The sequence below is a fragment of the Condylura cristata genome, unplaced genomic scaffold (genome assembly GCF_000260355.1).
Source record: "Condylura cristata isolate star-nosed mole 26May11 unplaced genomic scaffold, ConCri1.0 scaffold00007, whole genome shotgun sequence".
NCBI classification, from domain to species: domain Eukaryota; kingdom Metazoa; phylum Chordata; class Mammalia; order Eulipotyphla; family Talpidae; genus Condylura; species Condylura cristata.
In genome coordinates this window covers 4,439,328-4,452,096 of record NW_004567108.1, presented here as the reverse complement: position 1 = coordinate 4,452,096, position 12,769 = coordinate 4,439,328, and the positions used below count along the sequence as shown (strand labels likewise).

At 44.4% G+C, this 12,769-nt stretch overlaps 1 protein-coding gene across 1 annotated transcript in view; it reads left to right on the top strand.

The window, feature by feature from the left end:
• DNAH5 (dynein, axonemal, heavy chain 5) overlaps positions 1–12,769 on the top strand; it is a 177,687-nt gene that overhangs the window by 89,855 nt on the left and 75,063 nt on the right. The window contains exons 45-48 of the mRNA XM_004678397.1: positions 1–155; positions 674–875; positions 2,097–2,239; positions 2,909–3,043. Of these exons, the coding sequence (XP_004678454.1) occupies positions 1–155; positions 674–875; positions 2,097–2,239; positions 2,909–3,043 (635 nt within the window). The remainder of the gene's footprint in view (positions 156–673; positions 876–2,096; positions 2,240–2,908; positions 3,044–12,769) is intronic.

Genomic DNA, 12,769 nt, shown 5'->3' with positions numbered 1-12,769 from the left:
CTCAAGAAGCTGACACCCTCCGCGAGCTGTACACCAAGTCTTTCCCCGACCTGTATCGCTTCAGTGTTCAGAACTTAGAATTCAAGATGGAGATGCTGGAGGCCTCCGTGGTCATGCAGAGTATCAACATGCTCCAAGGCCTGATCCCTCCGAAGGTAGGTCCTCCCGCCCCGCGGCTCTCAGGAGCCCGGCTTGGAGCACAGCGTCTGAGACTGACCATCAGCCACGGGCCCGGTCTGTCCAACACGGGCCCTGCGTGTTTTTTCTTCATTCACATGATGATTGGTTTATCATGTAGTTTCAGGTTCCCAAACAGCCGCTATTGAGCCAGTAAGCATCCCGCATTTATTTAAGAGGCCCACTCTAGAGACCCGTTCCAGTTTGTTCCACGCATCCTTTTGCTTCTCGTCTTGGGGGACATGGCCCTTTTTGAGGGTGATCGCTTCCCGTCTTTCATTGTCTAAATTATCCTGCTTTAGTTATTAGGACTAAATGATGGCGCCTTGACATTGTGTAGGCGTGTCGCCCTGGTGCGTCCAGGTAAGTCCAGGTGCGTGTCGCCCAGTCGTCACCGGCATGAAGTGCACCCTAGAAGTCTGTGCTGTCCTCGGACACCTCCATGCAAAGTGTCGATCGGGGAGTCAGGTCACCGCGGGCTTTCTGCTGTCCTCAGGAGCAAGGCGTGGAGGTGACGGCAGAGCACCTGGGAAGGCTGTACGTGTTCGCCCTGATGTGGAGCGTGGGGGCCGTGCTGGAGCTGGGCGGCCGGCGCCGGCTGGAGCACTGGCTGGGCACCCAGGAAGCGCTGGCCTTGGACCTGCCGCCGCTGCTGGCGCCCGAGGACTCCATGTTTGACTATTACGTCACCGCCAGGGGTGAGGTTGCGCTTCCTTCAAATACAGCAGGCGGGGCGGGTATTGTCCTAATGAGTGATGGCCATGCACACAGGGTGTGTATATATACAGGCACACACACATGCAGATGTGTATACACACACACACACATATACACACGCACACACAAAATATATACATACACATGTATACACGCACCATATCTACAGGCATGCGTGTGCGTGGACATGTAAACACACATTCCCCTAAATGGTCAAACTATCAGTAAAATGGAAACACACGTTTTCATGTGTGAAGACCAGTGAAATCTTTATTTTCACAGTTTGATAGGGTTCCAAACGCACATTTGCCCCTGTTGAATGTATGGTGAGCTGAACATTTACTACTTTAAAACAAATTTAAAAAATTAGGTCTATTTCAGCTATCCCTTTGCTATCATTAGTCATTTACATAAAAATTACGAAGTGTGAAGTATGATTTTACCGGATATTTGTGTGTTGCCAGGCATCGGTGCTGCTCTGAGTTTGTTTCTATGTGCACGGTAAATGTAAGGTGCGCGTATGCACGACAGTTATGTATTGTTTACTTTGGATCTTTTCAGTCTTTACAACTAGGAAGTGTGTCATGAAAAACTTGTCAGATTAGATATTTCAAATGATTTTAGATTTTAGATACTTGCTTCTGTTACTGTGTTCTGAAGTTTTAGAGACACTTTATGTTTTTGAAAACCTACTCATTCAAAAAGAAAATTTGGGCCTCCCACGTAGCCTAAAGTTAAGTCTCAGCATTATCACTGCGAGGGCCTAAGTTCCATCCCTGGCCAGGGAGTGACCCACAGGATGCAACAGACCTCTCCTGTCTCCCCGCTGCTCCAGTCAGCAGTGTGTTTCAGTAGATCTGCCTGTTCTGCTCCCCACCTGGTCTCTTGTGATTCCTCTCACTGCCCCTGCACTTCTGGCCTGCACCAAAGTTTTTTTATGCAAAAATTACAAAAAAAAAAAAAAAGAAAGAAAGAAAGAAAGAAAATGAAAAAAAAAAAAGTACTTGCAAGAGTTTTCCAACACCACCTCTTAGAAATAATTACTTAGGAAGTGTCAGCTTTGCTGACAGACTCGTGGATGCTTAGATCTCAGGTACTGGTGATCTTTTGGGAAGATGCTCCTTGGGGTCAGGACCTTCAGCACAGCTGAGGTCACATTGTTATCAAAGGCCATGGAGATGCAGACCTCTCTGTTCACGCAGGGGGCTGGGCGCACTGGAACTCCTGCACAGAGGAGTACGGGTATCCATCTGATGTCACCCCAGAATACAGCTCCATCCTGGTGCCAAACGTGGACAACGTGAGGACTGACTTTCTCATCAAAACCATCGCGAAGCAAGGCAAGGTATGATCCATTTCATAAGAAAAAAAATCTATTTCTAGAGATCACTTGAAGACACAAAGCCTCTTTTGTTTCATTTCACCATGTTTTATGTTGCTATTTAGCAAACCTTACCCAAATGACCATACTTTTAATACTCCCTGGAAACACTGTGAGAGTGGAATGGCTGTGACTCAGAAGGAATTGCTTACCATGAATTGGGTTTGAGAAAGTACATTTTGACTTGTTTTCCTGAGGGAAAATCTTGTCTTTTGGCCATTGGAATAGTCCCCCAGGGCAGCCGTAACAAAATACCAAAGGTTTATAGGACAGTCATTTCTGCTCTGACAGTCTGGAGGTTTGAAGCCCAAGATCAAGGTGTCTGCAGGTGCATTTCCTGCTGAAGTCTCTCTCCTTGCCCCCAGCTGCTGTGCCTTGAGGTGTTTATCTGGGGAAGTGCACCCCTGTCCCTTCTTTGTGGACTGAAACATCCTCACCTGTAAGGATGCTTCTTAGGCTGAGCTGGGGCTCACGTCACCTTCCTCACCTACTTAAAGACCCCATTTCCAATTACAGTCACATTTGGAGGTGCTGGTGGTGAAGGCTTGAATATATGAAATCTGGGGAACACAATACAGACCATACAATCATTTTATCATATCGCTTAGATTTCTTTCCCAACTCTTCTTTCAGGCTGTGTTGTTAATAGGTGAACAGGGGACAGCCAAGACGGTCATCATCAAAGGATTTATGTCAAAATACGATCCGGAAAGTCACATGATCAAGAGTCTGAATTTCTCTTCTGCAACCACCCCTCAGATGTTTCAGGTACGGCCCGTGGGTGCTGTGGGCAAAGCCACGTTCGTGATAAACGTCGGACACTTAACTCTCTGGGCTGTTTGGCTGTGCCCACAGGGCGCGTCTGCTCTTCGCTTTATTATTCATTTGCGGAGGAAACTGTACCTAGCAAGATGATAATACGTAAGCTTACACTGTAGGGGGGACAATATATTAGGCAGGGAAAGGCCTAACACTGTTTAAAATGTCCATGTAAAAAGGTATGAACACGGAAAATCCCAAAATGAGAGAAATACTTGTTCCCCCGGTCCGGCAGCGGCCAGGGTACTGTTATTCCAGCCATTAGCCTGGAATCCAGGTGTCATCTTTTAAAGATTTATTTATATATGAATACAGAACTGGGGTACAGGCTAGAGGTGCAGGGGCAGTGAGAGGATTCACCAGGGACAAAGTGGGGAGCAGAACAGGTAGATCGTTGAGGTACACTGCTGAGGGGAGCAGTGGGCGGGTCAGGAGAGGTCTGCTGCACCATTTGGATCACCTCTGGGCTGGGGATTGAACTCATGCTGAAGTGGCTTTAGCTTCTTAGTGCTGCGCTTTAACCCGCTGCGCCACCAGGGAGGGCTGGTGTCATCTTTGATGTGTCTCTGTTGATACATCAATGTAGTAACAGTAACAAGTCTCTTACATTTAGACTGCTTCTGTCAGTGAAACTGGCCAAGAATGAGGTAGGTTTGGAGTGGCTGGCTGGTTCTTTTTCTCTGTCGCTAGTTGCTTAAGACAACTAGTTCCATTGAAGCTGAGGAAGAAGTGGTCATGTTAATGTAGCTAAAGAAACACTTTTCGTGTCTCTTTTTTTTCATTCTCCCTGTCCACCTCCACACAGTCTTCTTCGCAATTCCACTCTAGGCTATGGGTGTTGAAACCCCGCCCACCCCGGCCCCCAGCCCCGCCCCTGGCCTGGGCTCAAGGCTGATTCTCTTCCAGTCTCTAGTTCCTACATGGCCACTTTTATCTTGTTGCTTCCTGACTTCATATTCCATAATGATGTGTGTTGTGCTTTATCCATTGCAACAAAGGATAACATGTTGGAAGCTTATACTTAGTCACATCTTTGAGGAGTATCAGTAACAAATCTCTTAAGTTGGCACTGCTTTTGTTGAGTGCAGACTTTTGCCAAGAGTGACATAGGCTGGTTCATTTTTTGCCATTGCTAAGTTGTTTAAGACTCCGTGGAAACTGGGGAAGAATTCCTCCATGTCAGCACATGCTTCCGTTATTTGCAGGTCCAATGTCATTAGAACATTAATGCATGAACAGCTGAGAAAGGTTTCATAAGTTAAAAACGGAAGGGAGCTTTTGGGAGGATTCCAAATCCAAAGAACTTTCCTTTTTTGATTAACCTTATTGTCCTGTAGTTATTGGAATGGAAACACTAAAGGACAATGAAGATTGTTGAGAGCATGAATAAGTCATGACTTTTTATCACTAATGTAATTGGTGAATGCAGAATGCCAATAAGTGAAGGCCATTGATTAAGTTTCTAAATAAGACTGTCAAACCACATTATGCTCCTCTGTTAGAGATGGGATTTCCAATTACGGTTAACCTTCTATTAAATGTGGACCACTTGCACAGTCTTGTGGTAGGAAGGTGTGGGTGGAAGGTCACCTCCAAACTGTAATGACTCAGCGGTGGTATTTTTGTGTTTGGGGAGCAGTATATTCGCATTACCCTAGGCTAGAGAAATGCTAATGCTGTATGCATTTCTTTGATATTGCTTCACTTTTAAAGAATTCTAATTAGTTTCACTTAAAGAAAATTTACTCTTTAAACATTCTACTTTTACCTTTAACAAGTATGCTTAGATTATATAGTAACTTACCAGTCTACTTACAGATCACAGTCATCTTACAGATGCAGGTTATAAAATGTTACGGCAAATTGTGAGTCTCATATTATATAGAGGAATTGTCTAGGTATTCACATTTCTTGAGACTGGATTCAACTTCAGAGTTGAATGCAATTCCGATAATAATGAGTTGGCCTTGGTCTGACCTCACCTGCAAGACTTTCTCTGCGATGCCCCTGGCTGCAGGGGCACAGACTCCTGGGACTTCTGTTCTGCAGAGCAACTGTCTCTGAATTCAGGAGATTCCAGGGCTCTGTTTCAGTATTTCCCTAGAATGACTCATGGAACTCAGGAAGGTCATATGCCTGTGAGCATGTTTTTATTATGAAATATATGAATGAAGCTCAGTCAAAAGATGTATTGCAGAAGGCAAGGTTTGCGAGGGCCCTCGTGTGAGCCTTCTGTGTTCCTGGGTGCATTACACCCTCCAGACACATGGACACATAACCCCTGTGGGCACTTGTGTGAGCTCAAGGTTCAGAGGTTTTATTGAGGTTTAGTTATATGGATTGATTTGGCATGATTGATTGAATTATTAACCATATGATTGAACTTAATCTCAACGTTACTCAATCTCCAAACCATCTCCTCCTGGAGATGGGCCAAAGCTCCCCCCACCCCAATCACATGGCCTCTTTCTGGCAGAAATGGTCAGAGGGGATGATCATAATGAACAAAGGTATAATCCAAGGTATATATTTTTTAGCATTATTGAAATGCATTGATTGAAATTGAATATCAATATGCTTACAAATAATTACTTAAAATCTTCTTCCCACCATCTTTCCTTATGTCCTTTTCATCCTTTCTTCCTGTCACTCTTTCTTAATCTCAGAACTCTCCGTTTATTAATATCTGCTAAATTTCATAAGCATTTATTTTCTCAAGTTGTTTACTATGTCAATGTCCAATATTTGTCTTTGTCGTTCTGACTTGTTTTTCTACACACAACCGCCTCAAACACCTTCCATTTGCAGTACATGATGGCATTGCATCTTTCTTTAGGGGTGAATAGTATTCCCTGGCTTTATGACGTCTTTTTTTTTTCATTGATGTGACGCTGGTTTACATCATTGTTTGTCTTGAGTTTCGGGACCTCCCTCTACAGGTGGCGTTACCACACGTCAACCACCACTAAGCCATCATGGTCCCTTCCCTTCTGTTCTTGCCCCTCCCACTTCTCCTGCTCTGCTTGCCTTAGTTCTACAGTCAAATTTCCAGGGCTTGTTACTGGTCTGGCTTTATCTATGTTCGACCTGGATGTGACACCATCCAATATTTGTCTTCTGACTTATTTCACCTGGTGTAATCCCTCCAGTTCCATTCTTGTGACAAATGGCAAGAGTTTACCTTTTTTCAATGGTTGAATGGCATTCCATGGGGTTTATATTACATCTTCCTGATCATCTGTTCTTGAGCATGTAAGCTATGTCTGTAACCTGACTATTGTAAATAATCCTGTGCTGAACATCAGTGCACATAAGGGAACTCCAGAGGTATAAAGCCCCTCCATTGAAACGGGGACAAAGACCTTGTGAACTCTATTATATAACAAGATCTTTTTAATTTTTTTAAAGATTTATTTTATTCATACAGAACTGGGGTACAGGTCAGAGGTGCAGGGGTGGGCTGAGGGGAACAGCGAGTGGGTCAGGAGAAGTCTGCCACGCCATGTGAGTCACCTCCGGGCCGAGGATCCAACTCGCACTGAAGCGGCTGCGGGTCGCTTGCAGTGCTGTGCTTTAACCCACTGCGCCACCGGGGAGGACCCGGAACTGTGCTTTTGTCATTAACTCTTGGTGATATTTACACTGTCAAGGCAGTAAAAATCATGATCTATATCTATATCTATATCACATGACTAATTTCTTTAAAAAAGCTACACACTGGCCCTCCCTGGTGGCGCAACAGGTTAAAGCGCAGCACTGCAAGTAAGCCCCATGAGTTCAATCCCCACCCCGGGGGTGACCCCCAAGGCGCTGCAGACCTCTCCTGGCCCGCCCGCTGCTCCCCTCAGCAGTGTGCTTCACCCATCTACCTGTTCTGCTCCCCACTCTGTCTCTGGTGAAGCCTCTCAACACCCCTATTGCAATACACTTTCAGAGTTGGCACCAAATTGAAGTCCAGTACTTCGGAGAATAATAAAGCAGGTTTTGAAATGTAAAAACTCACTATTTTAGAGTCCTGCTCCTGGGTCTCGTGACTTCTGCCCAGCCCCTGCCTCTCCTTCCGTGCGAAGGTTAGTGCCAGTGCTTCCCTGCTGCTCTCTCTGCTCCGAGCATCCCAGGATGCTCCACTGGGTCTCGCGCCTGTTTGGGCTTCTGAGCATCAGGGCTTTCTATTAAGCGAGACTCATTAGCTTTCGAAAGCTTTCAATTAGCCAAACTGCTGTAATTAACTTTCTCGCTGTAATTTTCAGCCAGTCACACTAAACAGGGCTGATGGAGTCGAGCATGTATCTCGCTGTCGCTCATGTAGCTGGAGCCAAATCAAACTGAATTACAGATGACAACATTGACACTGCCCACCCCTGGTGCCCCCACGTTGTCTGCTCAAGGACGTAGGTCTGGCCAAGGACACATCTGTTACGTGATTTCCTGGCCTTTCGCTAGGCTGTCTCACATCTTCGATAAGTGGGAGAACTCACTCGACGTCTCCTTTTTGCCCTGGGTGGTTTCTTTTCCTCATCTTAGGTTAATGATTATGGACAGCTGCTGTCACTGTCAAGTGTGTGGACTGAATGAAAACTTTATAGTCACCCTATGTTTTGGATAGATGAATTCATTTGGCTTTTTGAGAGGGAGGTCTCTTTTTTCTTTTTCCAAAGCAAATATTGTTTTAATGCTTTCCTGCTTTTGAAAGTAATCCATACATAGCTTAACGAATTCAAATGAGGCTACATGGTAAGAAGGAGAAAGTGAAAATGAATTAGGAACATTTCCGCAAAGTTTGATATCTTCTAAAGACAATCTCAGAGCGTTTTGAACATCAACCATTTTGCAAATGAGACAACAGCTTTTTAAAATGAAAATCATAGAGCTAGGAAAGAAATTCCACATTTCCCTCGAGACTCAGAACCACTATCCCAAATGACATCTTATGCAAGAGATTAATCGGGGAGGCAGGTCATTATGGAGTTGCTTTGTGGAGTCCTTGCTGGGCCCCCGCTGTGCTTCTGATCTCATCCTTGCTTCCTGCGGGGAGCTGTGTGACTGCAGAAGACACGTTTGTTACCACATCACATGGTTTAAAGAGTGGTTTCTAGCAGAGAATCAGAAGAGATAACACGTGAAAGTAGCTTCATGGTGGAGCTCTCTGCCAACGTCAGCTTTCACTGCTCACACTAATGCACTGGGTGAAGGAGGTTATTCCTTGAGCTCTCACCATGGCGGTGGAGCCCGCTGGACAGTCAGGCCGAGGGTGGACAGTTGGGCCGAGGAATTCTGTTGCCCTTTGCAGTCTGCTCACCGGCTCCTGGTGCTGGCGTTTCTGTAACCGCATTAATATGTTTTATCACTTACTGCATTTGATTTATTTTTAGCTTTCAGTTACATGTAGTGTATTTCCATGCTTTTTTATCTGTATTTCCCTTTTTATGCTGTACTGTTGGGCATTTTAAACTTTGCTAACTTAAGACTGTTCATTTTAGTTTTGGTAAATTATAAAATGAAACAGGAAGACATTATTTAGGCAGTAGGTTTTGTAATAGAGAGCCTTTGTTTTCCCTTTTTATCTTTACATGAAAATCTAAAATGAAATAAATCTGAAATTTTGTATTTCAGTGTAAATAGATATACTTATTTACAGTGATCTAAGAAATATTATGAATGGTAATAGCAAAATATCTTTCTATATTTATAATGTGCTAAGCTCACCAAGCACTTTAATATATATCATCTATGATTAACATTCTGCAGTGTACAGGCAGACATGTATGCACATGGCTGTGTATCGTTACACAAACCCCAATTCCCTGCTCAGAAATACTAGAAGACTTAGATCAAGTCACAAAAATAATAAAAGGTAGAAAGTAGCAGCTTGAACCATTTTGAGACATAGAGCCTGCCTAAGCTGTTATGCCAAGCCGTGTAAGTTATGCCCATTTTGTGCTGTGTCCCATTCTGAGAAAAGAATTGTGCGAAGGTGAAGCCAAGAATTGGACAGTGAACACATGCAGCAACTGTGCGTGGCCTGCCGGACCCCTCAATGTGGGGGACCCCCTCGATTACACTACATCTCGTAGTGTAATCGAAATATTTTGGAGTCCAGAATAGAAAGGGAAGTAGTGTCCTTAGGGCATCATAGAAATCACGGTAATGCTGGGGCCTTCCTCAAGGTACAAGGAGTAAATCTCAGCACTATGAAGCTACCGGCAGCCCCTGCAGCACGAGTTGATCCCCTCCAGGGAGGGACCCCCAGGGCGCAGCAGACCTCCCCTGTCTCCCTGCTGCTCCCCACAGCAGTGGACTTTGTGGATCCGCCTGTTCCACTCCCTGCTCTGTCTCTGGGAAGCCTCTCACCCTCCCCCCACCCCACACCTCTGGCCTACACACCAGCTCTTGTTTGTGTAAATAAATAAAAGGAAATCTTAAAAAGAGAGAAATCAGCATAATGAAAGAGATGCCCACTCCTTGGGGAGCTTAATGTTTATATTAATTTGGGGGGATTATAGAGTTTCTGTTTAATGAATTCAGAAAACTGAGGTGCACCGGTTCTAGGACCTCCCCGCCCCCTTGGGGTAGTGACAGGGACCCTGTGCCACTGCCATGGCTAAGTCTGTCTGGACTTTGACCTGTCTGGCTTGTGTGTCTTTCTTTTTTTTTTCTTTTTTTAAAGATTTATTTATTTATACAGAACCGGGGTACAGGCCAGAGATGTGGAGGGTGAGAGGATTCACCAGAGACAGAGTGGGGAGCAGAACAGGCAGATCGACGAAGTACACTGCTGAGGGGAGCAGCGGGCAGGTCAGGAGAGGTCTGCCACGCCCTGTGGTCACCTCCGGGGCAGGCGGGGATCGAACTCATGCAGAAGCGGCTTTGGGTTCTCAGTGCTGTGCTTTAACCCACTGCGCCACCAGGGAGGGCCGTTGTGTGTCTTTCTAACTGGGCTGGACTCTGGTGTCCTGTGTGACATCAAGGCTGGTTTTGCTCACATTGTATCTATTGCTTTGGTAATGTCATGCTGACGACTGTTTTCAGATTTCAGAGTCAAATCATCACCTACCCCCAGAAACTTAAACTACCTTTAGTCCAGATCCTTGCTTGAGATTTCAAATTTTTAGCGATAAGCTGGGTTGAGACATTAGTGGAAATCATTTATCTAAATTGATATTTCATCCGTGTGTTTGTCTAGTGCTAAGCCTGAGAGATTTTCTGGCTCAGACATGAGTGTTCTGAGAGCGTGTAGTGAAGGGTCTGGTAATGACACTGTAAACCTGCTTGGATAGGAGCATTGCTCTGTGTCTGTCTCTGTTGACTGAGCGTGAAGGAATCAGGACCCAGGACCTCGAGGGGTTGGAACAGGAGGTGGAGAAGAAGTGTTTACAAATTAGACAGGAGAAGTGAGCAGGAAGGACTGTGGAGTTGCTTGTTAAATCATTAATGGGGAACCACTGGAATATTGAGAGGATTACCTCACCTGCTAGGAAGTTCATCCCTGCTGCAGAGTGGGCCGTAAGATGGAGGAGAGAGGTGCTCAGAGAGACCAAGAAGAGATGCTGCAGAAGGGCGATTAAGCTGGACTGAGATAGTAAAGGTGGGAATAGACAGTTTGAGGACATGTGGTCAAGAAGCAGAACTGATGGGACTTGTGGGCTGAGTGGTGTTATTGGAGGAGAGGACGAGGAGAGAGAGAAAAAGTTAGAGAGGATTCCCAGTTTCCTTGTCTCGCTTGATTTACCTGTGTATCATATATTTACTGATAAACACATTGCGCCACACTCTTCTCTGGGCCTGAGCTGCAAAGATGAGCTAGATCAACAAGAAGCCTGCCTCTCTCACACTAGACTGGGGAGACAGACATAATTAAATCAATACATTATGTACTTCGCTTTATTACTTGTATTGTGGTTTCAACCACTGAGACAGAAGGTGATGTCATCTAAGGGGTGAACACAGATCAAGATCAGCAAGCATGTGGGTGGCAAAACATCACCAAGAGAGTCAAGAATTATTTCGACACATTTCTTTGGGGAGGCAGACATTCTAGATAAAATTTTAAATCACATAGTACAGACAACATACCTGTCCAGGATTGACAGGCAGCAGGGAGGACAATTTGAAAAGTTGTGACATTAAGTTCCATGAAAAAGACAAACTCTCCTCCAGCATCTCACTATTCAGAGAAGAGGGGTTACATCAAACAGTGACCTTGAACTTCAAGTAGAATTTACCCATGTTGGATGTGGAAATGATTGTAAGGACCAGTTCGGTAATTGCTGCTGAGATGATTCCTTCATTGATTGCTGGGATGAGCTCCCAGGAGGAGTGAAGAGTTTGTGGGGAGTGAGGAGAGCAGGAGAGCATGTGGTGATACGTTGATTTTGAGGTGCTGGGGAAGATCCAGGTAGGGGCTGAAGTTGGAGACAGGATTTCCCCGCACACCCCCTAGTAGATACAGGCCCTGCTTGCCTGAAGGGGTCAGCATACAGTTATTATGTTTCAGACCTTAAGAGCTCTGAGGAGACAGCTGTTAGGTAACTATTTAAAGGGCAGCCATTTGAAAAACAGACTCCCAGCTCCAGGCCCACAAGTATCAGCTTTCTCCCACCTTTGCTTTTGTCAGCTGAGCTCTTTGTGACACATATAGTTCACTCGTAATTTTTTGTTATTTCAAAGACATCAGTATTATAATAAACAGGAGGGAAGGCAGGTGTTGCTACTATTGTACATTATCTCACCTCTTCTAGAGCTAAGAAGCCCTAGAAGCCCTCCCAAGACACACTCATGTGTTTTTGAGTTCTCAGTGACGGGCCAGGGAAGGTCCAGAAGGCTCTAGTTTGCCCTAGGGAAGTGTCAAGAGATTATTAATTGCCTTATGCATTTAAATGCATTGAAAAGCTGAGCTAAATTTACCCTCATACATTATTTTAAACAGTTTGCTTTTATGCCAGGAAACATGAAATTCTTTTTGCCATTGTACTGTTGTCATGGGGAATTTGTTTTCTAGTCAAATGAGTGTGTGATGTATTTATAGATTTTTAAATTTAAAAATGGTGAAAATTTTGCCCTTGTTTGTTTAAATGATGACGGAAACTTGCAGTTTGGAATTACCCAGCTGTGAAGATTTCCAAGGACAAACAGTTAGACTTCTGCTTATCTCTTGACCTTGTTTTATGGTTGTATCTTGGATTATTAACGTTATCTTTAACTGGTCTACTCTTCATCATGAAATAAGAAATCTTTCTTGGATAGGAGGAAAATGCATTTATCTCAACCTCCCTCCACTTTCTCCTCCATTTATCCATTATCTTTAACATGATTTAGTCATGTGTGATGGATTACTGCAGTGTAGGAATGAAATCGGTCTCCAGACTCAACTTCTAGAGCATGGAACTGTGAAGCTTTTCTGTTTTCTTTGCAATATTAGTCTTTGGCTAATGAGAACATTTTGAATGACCAATTCATGTCCAGACTACATAGCACTACTATGGAAATGATAATAATATGGCCCCAAATCTGGGATTCTTTTCCCTAAGTCCCCCATCTCTTTCTGACGCCTTTCCCATCAGCATTTATTTAAATTACATATAATTGACATATACTTACTAGTAGTTGGATCACTTTTATTTTTAAAAGATTTATTTATTTATGCATACAAGAACTAGGGTGTAGGCTAGAGGTATG